At 59.3% G+C, this 15866-nt stretch overlaps 1 protein-coding gene across 1 annotated transcript; it reads right to left on the reverse strand.

The window, feature by feature from the left end:
• Nucleotides 1–3140: 3140 nt before the first annotated feature.
• On the reverse strand, nt 3141–9639 carry LOC127461243 (keratin, type II cytoskeletal 6A-like). Its single transcript, XM_051768873.1, has 9 exons — nt 9150–9639; nt 7295–7509; nt 6699–6759; nt 6391–6486; nt 6013–6177; nt 5167–5292; nt 4056–4276; nt 3750–3781; nt 3141–3642 (listed from the first exon to the last, which is right to left on the reverse strand). Exons 1-9 carry the CDS (start codon nt 9594–9596, stop codon nt 3449–3451), a joined length of 1557 nt encoding a protein of 518 aa, XP_051624833.1. The 5' UTR covers nt 9597–9639; the 3' UTR covers nt 3141–3448.
• Between the last annotated feature and the right edge of the window lie 6227 nt (nt 9640–15866).

Raw genomic sequence — 15866 nt, forward strand, 5'->3', positions numbered from 1 at the left:
AGGGGACAGGGAGGGGGTGACAGGGACAGGGAGGGGGTGACAGGGACAGAGAGGGGGTGACAGGGACAGTGAGATGGTGACAGGGACAGAAAGGTGGGGACAGGGACAGGGAGGTGGTAGCCAGGGGCAGTTGGACATGGTGACAGGGGCAGTTGGACATGGTGACAGGGGCAGTTGGACATGGTGGCCAGGGGCAGAAAGGTGGTGACAGGGACAGGGAGGTGGTGGCCAGGGGCAGTTGGACATGGTGACAGGGGCAGTTGGACATGGTGACCAGGGGCAGTTGGACATGGTGACCAGGGGCAGCCGGGCCTTGGTTGTGCCCCCTGTGATGCCCCGGGAGAACAACCCTGCTGGTCCCAGCTCTCCTGGGCTGGACCAAAGGCTTTGCCATCCCTGTGCTGCCCCGGCTGTGGGGACAGGGGGTGGCACCTCCCTGAGGTGCCTTTGGCTGTGGATCCTCTGCTGTGCCCCCGGGCTGGGCACTGGGGACACCTCGAGGGCTGGGTCCGGTCCTGAGTCACCACGGGAAGGACACGGAGGGGCTGGAGCGTGACCAGAGAAGTCCTGAGGGAGCTGGGGGGGCTCAGCCTGGAGGAAAGGAGGCTCAGGGGGGACCTTCTGGCTCTGCAACCCCCTGACAGGAGGGGGGAGCTGGGGGCAGTCGGGCTCTGCTCTCAGGGAACAAGGGACAGGACAAGAAACGGCCTCGGGCTGGGCCAGGGGAGGCTCAGGTTGGACAGGAGGAAGAATTTCCTCCTGGAAAGGGTGGTCAGGCCTTGGCAGGGGCTGCCCAGGGAGGGGATGGAGTCCCCATCTCTGGAGGGGTCCAAGGAGTCACCCACAGGGAATGGATCAGGAATCACCTCAGGGATCAGGAATCACCTCAGGGATCAGGAATCACCCACAAGGAATGGATCAGGAATCACCCACAGGGGATGGATCAGGAATCACCTCAGGGATCAGGAATCACCCACAGGGGATGGATCAGGAATCATCCACAGGGGATGGATCAGGAATCACCTCAGGGATCAGGAATCACCCACAAGGAATGGATCAGGAATCACCCACAGGGGATGGATCAGAAATCACTCCCAGGGGCTGGATGAGGATCAGGAATCACTCCCAGGGGCTGGATGAGGATCAGGCCTGGCCGTGGCACTCAGTGCTCTGGGCTGGGGGACAAGGTGGGCATCGGGCACAGGGTGGGCAGGATGGTCCTGGAGGGCTTTTCCAGCCTCGGGGATTCTGGGATCGTGTTATCCTGTATCCTCATGGTTGTACCATGGGCTGACCTGGCCCCGGGGCTGCTCAGAGCGAGGGGGTTGATCCTTCCCAGGGAGGGTTCCACAGGGAGAGGGGCTGGAGCAGCACTGGAGCAGCACTGGAGCAGCACTGCAGCCCCACAAGAGCCCCACAGTGACCCACAACAGCCCCACAGTGACCCACAGCAGCCCCACAGCAGCCCCACAGCAGCCCCACAGCCAGGCCTGTGAGTTTTCAGGAACAGGATTTCCTCAGGGATGCACCTGCAGAGTTTGGAGCATCCTAGAAAACCATGGAAAACTGCTGGTCTGGAAGGAAACCCTCGGTCCAGTCTGTCATTCCAGCACTGCCACTTCCCCAAATCTGGGAGTATTTTCCCAAAAGAGCTTCTCTGCTCCTCCCTTGGCCCTGTTCAAACTCGGGGGCAGGGCTGGGATGTTCCCTCCAGCGGCTCCTGTTGGTCCAGCCCATGTTCCAGCAGGAGCTCCGGCCCTCTGCAGCTTTTCCAGCCACAAGTTTTTTTGCTTTGACTTCCCAATTATTTCCTCCCCATCTCAAATCCCCACATCTCAAACCCCCACCCCTCCTCTGGGCTCTCTGCCCACCTTCCCAAAGCAAAACCTCGTCTCCAATGTGTCCTAAAAACGTTGGATCTCAAAGACTTTTCACTTCCCAGCAGTGAAATCTCTTTCTTAGTGGTTTTGTTTTGTGTCCACTGGACAAACACAACTAATTCAGAGCAGGGTGTTGAATTATGGATTGGGCATGATCCATAATTCCTGTGGAGTGGAACATGGAGCTGATCCTGCCCATGGAGCTGATCCTGTACATGGAGCTGATCCTGCCCATGGAGCTGATCCTGTACTTGGAGCTGGAGCTGATCCTGTACTTGGAGCTGATCCTGTACTTGGAGCTGATCCTGCACATGGAACTGATCCTGTACATGGATCCTGCCCATGGAGCTGACCCTGCACACAGAGCTGATCCTGTACTTGGAGCTGATCCTGTACTTGGAACTGATCCTGTACACGGAGCTGATCCTGTACATGGAGCTGATCCTGTACTTGGAGCTGATCCTGTACATGGATCCTGTACATGGAGCTGATCCTACACACAGAGCTGATCCTGTACATGGAGCTAATCCTGTACCTGGAGCTGATCCCTTACATGGAGCTGATCCTGTACATGGAGCTGATCCTGTACTTGGAGCTGGAGCTGATCCTGCCCATGGAGCTGATCCTGTACTTGGAGCTGGAGCTGACCCTGCCCACAGAGCTGATCCTGCCCACAGAGCTGACCCTGCCCACAGAGCTGCCCCTCCACCCGTTGCAGCCAAAGCAGAGGGAGTGCCAGTGCCAAGACCCAACCCCTGAACCAGTGTGACCAGTGCTCTGAGCGGACTGGGAGGACTGGGAGGCTCAGCTGGGACAGCCCAGGGGGACAGGGCTCCCCGAACAAGCTGTGTGGTCGCTCTGACTCCCCTGGGAATTATTTCCCCCCCGTCAGGGGTTTGTGCAGGTCCGTCCCACACCCGGCACCGGGACCCAGCCCCGGGGTCCGGGATCCAGGACGGGCTGGAAGCGGGTGCAGCTCCGACCTTTCCCCCGTGCCCCACTCCTGCCTCGGCGCGTCCCGCCTTTGGCTCCCGGGGTTTTTCCCTGGAATATTGAAATCCACGTCCAACCCCCCCCCCCTTCCCCCGGGGGCTCGGCGGTGCCGGCGTGTTCTGGCTGCTGAGGGAGAAATTCCCTAAAATCCGAGCGAGGAGCAAAAATCGGAGCCTTGAACTGGGCAGGGCCCGGGGCAGAGCGCTCGTTCCCCTCATTTGCATTCGCTGCTGCGCCCCTTTAATTAAAAGGCCCCGCGAAATGGAATAAATTAGGCGTGCATGTTTTATTCAGACAAACACCGGCGAGCGAAGAGGAGACGAAGGGTCACGGGACGAGACACACTTTATGTACAAAATCCGGCCAAAAACACCCTGCTGAGCTGACCCAAGCGAATTTTAACCGGCTGGACTCGCGGCCCGGGGCCAGCGGGGAGAGAGAGAGAGTTCCTAAAGTGGGGCTCCCGCGGGACAAGGCTTAGGGGGCAGGGCAGGCGGCCCCTCGCTCTGCCGACCCCGCAGTTTTGGGGGGGTTTCGGGGTTCCTGGCGCGTGACGGCGTCTGCAGGGAGGGGTTTTAGCTCCTGTAGCTCCTCCGGGTGGAGGAGGTGGACACGAACTTCACGCTGGAGCTGCTGCCGGCGGCGAGGGCGCTGCTCCCCCCGGGGCCGGGGGCGCAGCCGAAGCCGCTGCCCAGCCCGCACATCCCCCCGGCCACGCTCAGGTTGCTCCCGGCCCCGTAGCCCGAGCCCACGGTCGTCCTGGTGACGGCTGCGAGGAGGAGGAGGAGGAGGAGGAGGAGGAAGAGAAGGGAAAGGCTTTCAGTGCGTGCGGGCGCGGGGACACGGGGGTGTTTAAATAGGGACTGGGGCACTTACAGATATTCACCGGGACGCCGTCTCCAGCCAGCCTGTTTGGGGAGGGGACACAAGGGGACAGGGTTAGGAGCCTGGGGAGGCTGGGGGGGAACAGCAGGACACGTTTCCTACGGGCTTTCGGGGAGAAAAATTAAATCGCGGCGTAGTTAATGGGGCGGGTTTCTTTGTTATTTCCATTACCCGGGACAACCTTCCCCTCCCCTGCCCCCCTTAAAGCTTCGTTCAGCACTCCAGGAACGCCGAGCACCCCCCGTGCCCCCATCCCTGTGCCCCCCAAACACCGGGAAGGGTCGTGTGTCCCCCCACCTGCACTCCTCCCCCTCCAGCAGCTTCCTGTAGGTCGCGATCTCGATGTCCAGGGCCAGCTTGACGTTCATGAGCTCCTGGTACTCGCGGAGCTGCCGGGCCAGGTCGGCCTTGGCCTGTTGCAGGGCGTCCTCCAGCTCGGCCAGCTTGGCCTTGGCGTCCTTGAGGGTGAGCTCCCCGCGCTCCTCGGCGTCGGCGATGGCGGCTTTCAGGTTGGCACACTGGGGGAGACAGACCCGCCCCTGAGCTCCCCACACCACACCCAGACTGCTCTTCACCTCCCCTGAAACCACCAGCTTTTATCCCAGCACCATCAGATTTATCCCAACACCACCAGGTTTATCCCAGCACCTTCAGCTTCATCCCAGCACCTACAGGTTTTATCCCAGCACCCTCAGGGGTATCCCAATACCCTCAACTTTATCCCAGCACCCTCAGCTTTATCCCAGCACCCTCAGGGGTATCCCAGCACCATCAGCTTTATCCCAGCACCTTCAGCTTTGTCCCAGCACCCTCAATTTTATCCCAGCACCCTCAGGGGTATCCCAATACCCTCAACTTTATCCCAGCACCCTCAGCTTTATCCCAGCACCCTCAGGGGTATCCCAGCACCCTCAGCTTTATCCCAGCACCCTCAGCTTTATCCCAGCACCCTCAGGGGTATCCCAGCACCCTCAGCTTTATCCCAGCACCATCAGCTTTATCCCAGCACCTTCAGGTTTATCCCAGCACCCTCAGGGGTATCCCAGCACCCTCAGCTTTACCCCAGCACCATCAGCTTTATCCCAGCACCTTCAGGTTTATCCCAGCACCCTCAGGGGTATCCCAGCACCCTCAACTTTATCCCAGCACCCTCAGCTTTATCCCAGCCCCCTCAGGGGTATCCCAGCACCATTGTGTTTATCCCAGCCCCCTCAGCTTTATCCCAGCCCCCTCAGCTTTATCCCAGCACCATCAGCTCAACTGGTTTTAGTGCCAGTTCTCCTTCCGAGCGAAAAAGGATCAAACCTCGAGGAACGTTCCCAGGTTGGCTCCAACCTTTTCCTTTCTCTCCCTGGTCAGTCAGGGGTTAAACTGGTCGAAGCCGGGGGGTTTTCTGCCCCTTCCTCACCTGCTTCTTGACGCTGTCGATCTCGGAGCGCAGCCGCTGCACGTGCCGGTTGAGCTCGGAGATCTCCTGCTTGGTGTTCCTCAGGTCGTCCCCGTGCCTGCCGGCCGTGGCCTGCAGCTCCTCGTACTGTCCGGGAGAGGGACAAAATCTCAGGACAAAATGTCAGGGCAAAATCTGCCCCCTTTGGAGCCACCCCGGGCTGCTGGGAGCCCCCCTTGGAGCCCACAGGACCCCCTCTCTGAGCCCACAGGAGCCCCTCCTGGAGCCCACGGGACCCCCTCCCTGAGCCCACGGGACCCCCTCTCTGAGCCCATGAGAGCCCCCCCCGGAGCCCACAGGAGCCCCTCCCAGAACCCATGAGAGCCCCTCCCTGAGCCCACGGGACCCCCACCCTGGAGCCTGCAAGAGCCCTTTTCTGGAGCCCACGGGACCCCCTCCCAGAGCCCACGGGAGAGACCCCCCTGGAGCCCACAGGACCCCCTCCCTGAGCCCACAAGACCCCCTCCCTGAGCCCATGAGAGCCCCCCCTGGAACCCATGGGAGAGCCCCCACTGAAGCCCACAGGACCCCCTCCCGGAGCCCATGAGAGCCTTTTCCTGGGGCCCACAAGAACCTTTTCCTGGAGCCCACAGGACCCCATCCCTGAGCCCACAGGACCCCCTCCCTGAGCCCACGGGAGCCCCTCCCTGAGCCCATGGGACCCCCTCCCGGATCCTGGCCCCGCAGCCAGAGCCGAGCTGTGCAACGGGACCTCCGAGGAGGTTTCCTGGGCCGAGCTGGGGTTTGTCTGTGTCTGTTCCTGACAAGACATGGAGATTGGAGCACGGAACCCCCCGGGCCCTTCACCTTGGTCTGGTACCAGGACTCGGCCTCGGCGCGGCTGCGGTTGGCGATGTCCTCGTACTGCGCCTTCACCTCGGAGATGATGCTGTCCAGGTCCAGGTTCCGGTTGTTGTCCATGGTCAGCACCACCGAGGTGTCGGAGATCTGGGTCTGCATCTGGGACAGCTCCTGCCAAGGGCACAGGGGGAGGTGATTCCTCGGGAGAGGCCTTTCCCTGCTCCCGGGCCAGGGAGAGGCGGCTGCAGATCGGGATCTGAACAGCTCGGGTGTGGCCCCAGAGAGGGAAAGGATTTGGCACCTCCCGGGGGGAGAAATCCGGGGCTTTCGGGGGAATGGGGGCAGAGGAGCTCTTAACGAGGGTTGGGGTGGTTTTGGACTCACGGCCTCGTAGAGGGTTCTCAGGAAATTAATCTCTTCGGTCAGAGCGTCTGCCTTGGCTTGTAGCTCCACCTTGTTCATGTAGGAACCATCCACATCCTGGGGGACGAGAGAGTTTTGGGGGGGTTAGGCCCCCACCAGCAAACTAGGAACAGGCACAGCTGCAGGAACGCTCCAGGGAAGAACCACGAAACCAAAAACTAAAGGGGGCTGGAATACGACTGGATGGATCTACGGATGGGTTCGTGCCTGGGAGGGGAGTTGGAGCTCCCCAGGCAGCCGTCCCTTGGTGTTCTGGAACATTCCCTCACCTTCTTGAGCGTCACGAACTCGTTCTCGGCGATGGTCCTCCTGTTGATCTCATCCTCGTACCTGGGGCAGGGAGGCAGGAGGAGGGTTTGTTTGGGCAGGAGCAGAGGGAGGTGATTTTACCTCGCAGGAATGAACTTCCTCAAGAGCGTTTTGCATACGAGGCTCTTTTCTCCCGCAGCAGAGACCACGAAGCCGAGCCAGTTAAAACAAGACATCAAACCCATCCGAGCAGATCCCTCATTTTCCACTCGTTTCTGGCCATTACTCATCCTCTGCTGCTGCTGATTTCAGCAAACCAAACGTGCTGCCCTGAAACTCCCCGTGCAGTTGTTTTCTCTCTCAGGAGGCAATTTAGTTAATAAGCCTTTGATCCTGCCTTAAATTACCCCCTGGACGTTTGGTGTGTTGGGATGTGTTACCCCGTTACTGGGAAAACTTCTCCTTGGGAAAATTCCTCCCGGAGAAAAAAAAAAACCAAAACCATCCCAGCTTTCCCTGCCGGGAATCCCTGGGTTTCCCTGGGGCTCCCCTGGATCCCCCCAGCTGGTTTGAGGGTGGGGAAAAGGGCTGCACCCCCCAGCACCCCCAGACTTACTTCTTCTTGAAGTCCTCCACCAGGTACTGGGTGTTGAGCAGCTCCCCCTCCAGCCGCCCCTTGTCGCTCAGGAGGCTGTTGAGCTGCACCCTCAGGTTGTTGATGTAGGTCTCGAAAAGCGGCTCCAGGTTGTTCCTCACGGTTTTCATGCCCTGCTCCTGCAGGAGGCTCCACTTGGTCTCCAGCACCTTGTTCTGCTGCTCCAGGAACCGCACCTGGAAAAGAGGGGTGGGAAGGGGGGGAGGTCGTGGGAGCTCAGAACCAGCTCGGGGTTGGGAAGAAGGGGAGGTTGTGGGAGCTCAGAACCAGCTCAGAGAAGAGGGGGAGGTTGTGGGAGCTCAGAACCAATTTGGGGTTGGGAAGGGGGGGAGGCTGTGGGAGCTCAGACCCAGCTCGGGGTTGTGGGAGCTCAGAACCAGCTCAGAGAAGGGGGGGAGGCTGTGGGAGCTCAGAACCAGCTCAGGGGTGGGAAGAGGGGGAGGTTGTGGGAGCTCAGAACCAGCTCAGGGTTGTGGGAGCTCAGAACCAGCTCAGGGGTGGGAAGGGGGGAGGTTGTGGGAGCTCAGAACCAGCTCAGGGTTGGTTGGGAAGGGGGGGAGGCTGTGGGAGCTCAGAACCAATTTGGGGTTGGGAAGAGGGGGAGGTTGTGGGAGCTCAGAACCAATTTGGGGTTGGGAAGAGGGGGAGGTTGTGGGAGCTCAGAACCAGCTCAGAGAAGGGGGGGAGGTTGTGGGAGCTCAGAACCAATTTGGAGTTGGGAAGGGGGGGAGGTCGTGGGAGCTCAGAACCAGCTCAGGGGTGAGGGGGGGACATTGTGGGAGATCAGAACCAGCTCAGGGGTGGTTGGGAACAGGGGGAGGTTGTGGGAGCTCAGAACCAGTTTGGAGTTGGGAACGGGGGGGGGGAAATTGTGGGAGCTCAGAACCAGCTCAGAGAATGGGGGGAGGTTGTGGGAGCTCAGAACCAGTTTGGGGTTGGGAAGGGGGGAGGTTGTGGGAGCTCAGAACCAGCTCAGGGTTGGGGGGGGTGGGTGGGTTTCTCCTTCCAGCTGTTTTTCTCAGCCCAATTCTCACCTGGCAGGGGCACCATTTGCTGTTTGGGGGCAGGGACCCTGCTCAGTGTCACGAACTCTGGAACCACCCTGATTTTCTTGCCTGCCCTTCGTTGCTCTGCTAAATTGTGGATTTTTGTGTGAGGAGTGTGTGCAAAATCAGATAAGGAGCAAAGCGGGGCTTGTTCTTTCATTAAAGTAACGTTATTAAGGTGTGTTTTCTCCTTGCCTTCATTAGAGTTCCCCCACCCCACTAAAGCTCCAAAACATTGCAGCGTTTTCCTCCGAGCCAAAGAGGAGCTGCTCAAGCAGAGCAGAAAGGGAGCAGATTTCTGGTTCCTCAGTGAAATGGGCAGATTTTGGATCAGATTTTGACCTATTTCGAGCTGAAAACCCCAAACATTCTGGTGCTGCTGCAGTGACGGATTTAAATGCCCTTGAGGGAACTCAAGCAACAGGAGCTGCTTCTCCCCTTTTGCCAATTTTTGGGGTCATTTTAGGTGGGTTTCTTCCATCTCACTTTAATCAGCTGAAAATCTGTTCTCGGGGCTCAGTGGACAGAGGCAAAAGTCTCCAGAAGGGCGGGATTGTCTCCTGGAGCTTCCCTTTCCCCGCTGCCCGTGGGACGAGGAGGATTAAAGGAGGTGATTAATTCCTGGCAACCACGGGGTGACAGGTGCCATTCCCTGGAGTTCCCAGGGAGTTCCAGCCTCACCCCTCGCTTCTATTCCTCCTTGATGTGCCCGTCAAGCAGGAAAAACCCCCCCCGGGGGCAGGATATTCCGGGGAGAGCCCGGGTCTCACCTTGTCGATGAAGGAGGCGAACTTGTTGTTGAGGGTTTTGATCTGCTCCTTCTCCTCCTTCCGGATCCTTTGGATGTTGGGGTCGATCTCCAGGTTGAGGGGCTTCAGGAGGCTCTGGTTGACGGAGACCTCGTGGATGCCCCCCGCCGGGAAGGGGGGGTACCCGTAGCCGAGGTTGCCGAAGCCGCCCCCGTAGGCGCTCCCGGCTCCGTAGAAGCTCCCACCCCTCCCAGCCACCGAGATCTTCTTGCAGCCGCCGACGTTGTAGAGGCTCTTGCTGCCGAAGCCCCCCCCGACCCTGGCGAAGCCGCTGCCGGCGCCGCAGCCCCCCAGGCGGGTGACGGAGCAGGAGCTGAAGCTGGTCCGGCACGTGCCGGGCACCGCGGCCGAGGCCGCGCTGAAGCCGCTCCGGCCCCGCTGGATCCGCACGGTGGACTGGCGAGACATGGCCGGGCTTTGGGGTTGGGATTGGGATTGGGATTGGGATGGATGGATGGATGGATGGAATAGAGGAGCGGAGGTGCTGGCCCCGAGCGAGGAGTGGGCGGGATGAGCAGAGGGATGAACCTGCGCCGGGCACGGGCTGGGAGAGCCCTTTTATGCCGGGCTGGGCTGGGTTGGCTGAGGTGGATCTCCCCTCTGATGAATTCGGCTTGGCATGTCCGACAGCATTCTGCAGGGTGAACTCACCCCCACACACGCCCTGCTGAGACAATGCAGGAGGTTCTCAGCAACAGGGATTGTTTGGGAATAACTGTCGCCTTCTCCTGCCTCTGGAGACATCCAGACTCGTCGCCTTCCCCGAGCCCCGGGAGGTGAGGATGAGTCACGGCGGGCACGGGGAGAAAACACCGTTCCGAGCGCCTGTCACTCAACAGCCCTGCCTCGGGAAAACTCCGTCCCTCGGGAGCGCTCCCAGCCCTTCTTTCGCTCCCAGCAGGGCTCGGGAAAGTCCGGACCCTGCTGCTTCAGGAGAGGGGTCGGTGCCGGGCGGGGAAACGTTGCACAGCCAAGCCTGCCCTGAATTCCCCCTGCAGTAAATTCAGTTCACTCTGCAGAGAATTCAATTCCCCCTGCCCTGAATTCCCCCCTGCACTGAATTCACTTCGCAGAGAATTCTCCCTGCAGTGAATTCCCTCTGCAGTAAATTCAGTTCACTATGCACTGAATTCCCCCTGCACTGAATTCCTCCTGCACTGAATTCACTTTGCAGAGAATTCTCCCTACAGTGAATTCCCCCTGCAGTAAATTCCCCCTGCAGGGAATTCAATTCACTCTGCACTGAATTTTCCCTGCCCTGAATTCCCTCCCTGCAGTAAATTCACTTTGCAGTGAATTCAATTCACTCTGCAGTAAATTCACTTTGCAGTAAATTCACTTTTCAGTGAATTCAATTCCCCCTGCACTGAATTCCCCCTGCACTGAATTCACTTCTCAGAGAATTCTCCCTGCAGTAAATTCCCCCTGCAGTGAATTCAATTTACTCTGCCCTGAATTTCCCCTGCCCTGAATTCCCCCTGCAGTGAATCCTCCCTGTAGTAAATTCACTCTGCACTGAATTCAATTCACTCTGCACTGAATTCACTTTGCAGTAAATTCACTTTGCAGTGAATTCAATTCCCCCGCCCTGAATTCCCCCTGCAGTAAATTCACTTTGCAGTAAATTCCCCCCTGTAGTGAACTCCCCCTGCAGTAAATTCACTTTGCAGTGAATTCCCTCTGGACTGAACTCCCCTTGCCCTGAATTGTTTTACCCTGGGGGGGTCTCTGATATGTGATTTGTGATAAAATCCTTCTGAGATTTGCCCAGAGAGGCCGTGGAATCCCCATCCCTGGAAGTGCCCAAGGCCAGATTAGAGCCACCTGCTCTGGGGGAAGGAACTGGGGGGGCTTTCAGGTCCCTCCCATCCCATCCCATTCCATAATTCCATGTCCTGCCCGGTCCCCTCCGAGCCACCAAGGGAATCTGCAGGGATTTGCTCCCACCCCTCAAAAAACCAAAGCTCAGCTCCCTCATCCCTGCTGAAAATCCTCCTTTGGAAGAACCATTCCGGGATGGAACTGGGGAGTTTGGGGGAGTCCCTTCTGTTCCTGGGAGCTCTGTGAGAGCCGAGCTCTGTCCCCAACCTGTGCTGCTCCCTCGGGACCTTCCCTGGGCAGCAGGAAAACCCCAACCAACAACCCACCCAGGAACAAAGAGCGGGGCAGGCTGTGGGAATGGGAACTGCTCTGACACCTCCCTGGGAGGATCCATTCCCTGTGGAAATGGGGCTCTTCCCAACACCCAGTTCACAACCACGGGGTCATTCCCCAAGGATTTCATCGGCTCTTGCAGCACAGCTGGGATCCTGCCTCCTTGAACCCAGCAGAGAATCGAATCCACCCTCTCCAGGATTCCCTACAGGACACACAAAGACGTCCTGGATCTGTCCTTTCCCGGCACAGCCCCTTGCAGTGGTTTGAGTGATGAATTAAGCAGAAATGTCTAAAAAATAATTCATTTTGAGGGGACAAGAAGGAGGTTCCTGCACCTCCTCGTGCTGCAGGTTGGTCAGGGAAGGATGATCCGTGTTTAATTCCCTTAAACAAGAGGGGGAAATCGGAAATGTGTCCCCCTGAGCAGTTTCCCCTCGTGCTGTCTGCAGGCCTGAGCAGCTGCTGCAGCACAGGAACGATCCAATAATCAGGAATGCCCATAAAATCGAGGAATTACCCCGGTGGGGGGTGTTGTCCTTCCGTCCGTGGTCAGAGCAGGAGATTCCCAGGAATATTCTGTGTCCCATCGTTCCCCCCCTGCCCAACGGACAAGGCTCCAAATGGAGGTTTTTAAATGAAGGGGGGAAATAAATAATGATTTCAGGTTGGTTTTGGAGTTTATTTCCAGGCTGAGCTTTTATTGCAAGGAAGGGCTTAATCCTGGAGCTTCTGTCTCGTTGGGGCTGACGTTCCACACCCACGGGAGCTGGAAGCAGGTGGATTAACAAACCACAGGGCTGTGTCCAAAGGGCGTTTTTTGGAAGGATTATTGCCCAGCTTTGGGGTTTTCCTCGCCAGCTGACAGAGGATGTCACGACCTGGAGGCACGAGGTGGATTCCCCCTCACGCAAAGTGGGGATTCCAGTCCCACAGCCAGAGACTTCCAGCTGAGAGAGGGGAAAATCGGGATGGTTAGGGAAGGAATTCCTCCCTGGCAGGGCGGGGAGGCCCTGGGATGGATTTCCCAGAGGATGCCCCATCCCTGGAAGTGTCCAAGGCCAGGTTGGATCCACCTGGGACGGGGGAAGGTGTCCCTGCCCACGGCAGGGGGTGGGATGGGATGGGATGGGATGGGATGGGATGGGATGAACTTTCCCACCCAAACCCATTTTGTGACCGTGAGATCCTCAAAGGCAGACGGAATTCCTCCCGGGTGGGAGCTGCTCTGCCCCTTCCCTCCCCCTCCCCTCCCTCCGACCACCCCTCAGGCTCCTCAATCCCACCTTTTTCCCAGCGAAATTCCCCCCCGGACACCAGATCCTCCCCTCCCGAGGGATCCCAGGCCCCGGAATTGTCTTTTCCCCCCTCTCCCAGCCCGACGTGGGGAGCTCGTGTGGCCGAGTCAGGGCGTGCAGGGCTCAAATCCCCCCCCGTTCCCAGGAGCCCGATGAGTCAGCGCTTCCCTCTCCCCCCTCGGGCTCCTTTTGCACCAGAAACTCGGCTTTTTTTGGCCAAAGAACGCGGCGGCCGCGCGTTATTAACAGCGGTAATAACCACCCGGCTCCCGCGGCCCGGCGAGGGGGAATTCAGCGCTGGCCGTGCCCGCTCCCCGGGGTGGAGGTGATGCGGTTGTCGCTCACCTGGAAGGAATTTCCCAGGTAATTACAGGAGGCAGGACCGGCAGCGCCAGGAGCTGCAGCGGCAGGTCCGGGGGCCGGGCCGGTGCGAGGGGGGGTCCCCACCCCGGGCCCTGTTGGGCAAACAAAGAGGGTTTCCAGGCGACTCCCGCGGGAGTGTCTCCCGTGGGGCTCCGGGCACGGCGGGGATTCGCTGCTCCGGAGCGGGAATTCGCTGCTTTTCCTCCTCCAGGGATGGTCCCGGAGCGGGAATTCGCTCCTTTCCCTCCTTCAGAGGGTGGTCTCGGAGCGGGAATTCGCTCCTTTCCTCCTCAGAGAGTGGTCCCGGAGCGGGAATTCGCTCCTTTTCCTCCTCCAGGGATGGTCCCGGAGCGGGAATTCGCTCCTTTCCTCCTCCAGGGATGGTCCCGGAGCGGGAATTCGCTCCTTTTCCTCCTTCAGGGATGGTCCCGAAGAGGGAATTCGCTCCTTTCCCTCCTCAGAGGGTGGTCCCGGAGCGGGAATTCGCTCCTTTCCTCCTCCAGGGATGGTCCCGGAGCGGGAATTCGCTCCTTTCCCTCCTCAGAGGGTGGTCCCGGAGCGGGAATTCGCTCCTTTCCTCCTCCAGGGGATGGTCCCGGAGCGGGAATTCGCTCCTTTCCCTCCTCAGAGGGTGGTCTCGGAGCGGGAATTCGCTCCTTTCCTCCTCCAGGGGATGGTCCCGGAGCGGGAATTCGCTCCTTTTCCTCCTCCAGAGGATGGTCCCGGAGCGGGAATTCGCTCCTTTTTCTCCTCCGGAGGGTGGTCCCGGAGCGGGAATTCGCTCCTTTCCTCCTCCAGGGATGGTCCCGGGGCGGGAATTCGCTCCTTTCCTCCTCAGAGGGTGGTCCCGGAGCGGGAATTCGCTCCTTTCCCTCCTCCGGGGATGGTCCCGGGGCTCTCTCCCGGCTGAGGAGCTTTTCCTCCTGATCCCCCCGCAGGTCCTGCCAGGGCTGAGCCCCCCCGGGGGGGCAGAGCTTGGACGGGCTCCGAATCCTTTTCCATCCCTTCCCCTCCTCGTGTCTTCCCTCCGGGACGAGCAGAGGGTGCAAGGCCCAGCCCGAGAGGCAGGAGAACCCTCTGCAGCACACTGTAAACCTGGGACTGAAGCCCTAAACCTGGGACTAAAGCCCTAAACCTGGGACTAGAGCCCTAAACCTGGGACTGAAGCCCTAAATCTGGGACTAAAGCCCTAAACCTGGGACTGAAGCCCTAAACATGGGACTAAAGCCCTAAACCTTGGACTAGAGCCCTAAAATTGGGACTGAAGCCCTAAAATTGGGACTAAAGCCCTAAACCCGGGACTAAAGCCCTGGCTGAGTTTGGGTCTGGCACCGTGCCCATATCAAGGCAATAACTCTCCTCTGGGACCAGGAGGTGAGTCCTGACTCTGTCAGGGCAACGAATGTGACTCCAGCCCCCATTCCACGAGGACTTTGAGCCTTTTTGGTGTGTTTTAGTGAATCTGAGGGGTTCAGTGAGCAGGGACGGCTCCAACAGCTTTGCCCCGGCCCCTCCCCATCTCTCAGCTCTGCTGCTCCTCTCCAGCAACCCCCCGGAAATCCTTCGCCTGCTGCAGCTCCTCAGACCCGGCAGCAGCTTTTGGACGTGTCTGTGAGTGTTTGGTTTGCAAAAGTGCCCGTATTTGTGAGACGAGAGCGAGTCCAACCCCCTCGCGCTGGTTCACCTGTGCTGCTTAATCTCAGTTTAATGATCAGCAAAGCCAGGGCTGTAATTTGGGTTAATTGCTTAAATTAAAGCCTTTGGGTTAAACTCGGGCTTCTCACCCGCGTTCAAACCCGGCTCCTTTCAGCCCTAATTCGCTGTCTCATCCCACGATCCCCAAGCCCTGCCGGTCCCCCCGGGGGGGTTCCAGGGGACACCCAGGACCCCTCGGCCTCCCCGGGCCCCCCCGAGCCCTCCCTGGTGGGGGGAGTGTCCCCGAATCCCGTTTCCCCGAGGGATGGACCGGGACGGGCTCCTCAGCTGCCTTCCCACAGGAGCTGCCCCGTGCCCGTTCCAGCGCTCGGAGCGTTCCCAGCTCCAGCTGCTGGGGCCCTTTGAAGTGTAGGCGTGACCTGCTTTCTCCGGAGAGTTGTTTTCGGGGCCAGCCCGGAGCCGCCGCTGCAGCCCAGGCTCTGGGAACCATTCCCTCTTGCTGGGGTTGCCTCGCACAGGGCGGGGGGGGCTCCTTTTCCCGGGGCTTTGGTGCTCCTTGGAGGGCCCTCCGAGCTTTGGTGGGGCCTGAAACCTCCTTCATCCTGTCCTGGTGCTCCATTATCCTGATCTGGTGCTCCATTATCCTGCCCTGGTGCTCCTTTATCCTTTTCTGTTGCTCTTTTATCCTTCCTTGGTGCTCCCTTATCCCATCCTGGTGTTTCTTTATCCCATTCTGGTGCTCCTTTATCCATTCTAATGGTCCTTTATCCCATCCTGGTGCTTCTTTATCCTGCCCTGGTGCTCCTTTATACCACTCTGATGCTCCTTTATCCCACTCTGGTGCTCCTCTATCCCATCCTGGTGCTCCTCTATCCCACTCTGGTGCCCCTTTATCCCACCCTGGTTCTCCTCTATCCTGCTCCGGTGCTTGGCTGGTGGTCCCCAAAGGAACCCAAATCCCCCACATCCCCTTTTCAGACCTTTGGAGAACTCCCCAGGCCCAGTCAGGGCCGCTGGGGCCGTGACCTTCCCCGACCTGCACGTGGCAAACCAGACCCAGCAGGCTGCAGGTGCTCCCAGATGTTGCCACATCCCCTTTCCCAGGGCCCCAGGGCACGTCTCCTTCTTCCCGAGGAGGGACACGGAGCCCTGGGAATGGGGCTGCTGGGGAGCCCTGTGAGCTCAGAGCAGCTCTGTGCCCACACAG

This window comes from Manacus candei, unplaced genomic scaffold (genome assembly GCF_025592945.1).
Source record: "Manacus candei isolate 608988 ecotype Guabito, Panama unplaced genomic scaffold, ASM2559294v1 h1tg000098l, whole genome shotgun sequence".
Lineage (NCBI taxonomy): Eukaryota > Metazoa > Chordata > Aves > Passeriformes > Pipridae > Manacus > Manacus candei.

Excerpts from the sequence above, each read along its gene's own strand:
- LOC127461243 (XM_051768873.1), bottom strand. The coding sequence starts at position 9,596 with ATGTCTCGCCAGTCCACCGTGCGGATCCAGCGGGGCCGGAGCGGCTTC. Across the intron at positions 7,510-9,149 it reads TCGCCTCCTTCATCGACAAG|GTGCGGTTCCTGGAGCAGCA; the intron begins GTGAGACCCGGG and ends CCTCTTTTCCAG. Across the intron at positions 6,487-6,698 it reads AGTTCGTGACGCTCAAGAAG|GATGTGGATGGTTCCTACAT; the intron begins GTGAGGGAATGT and ends CTCGTCCCCCAG.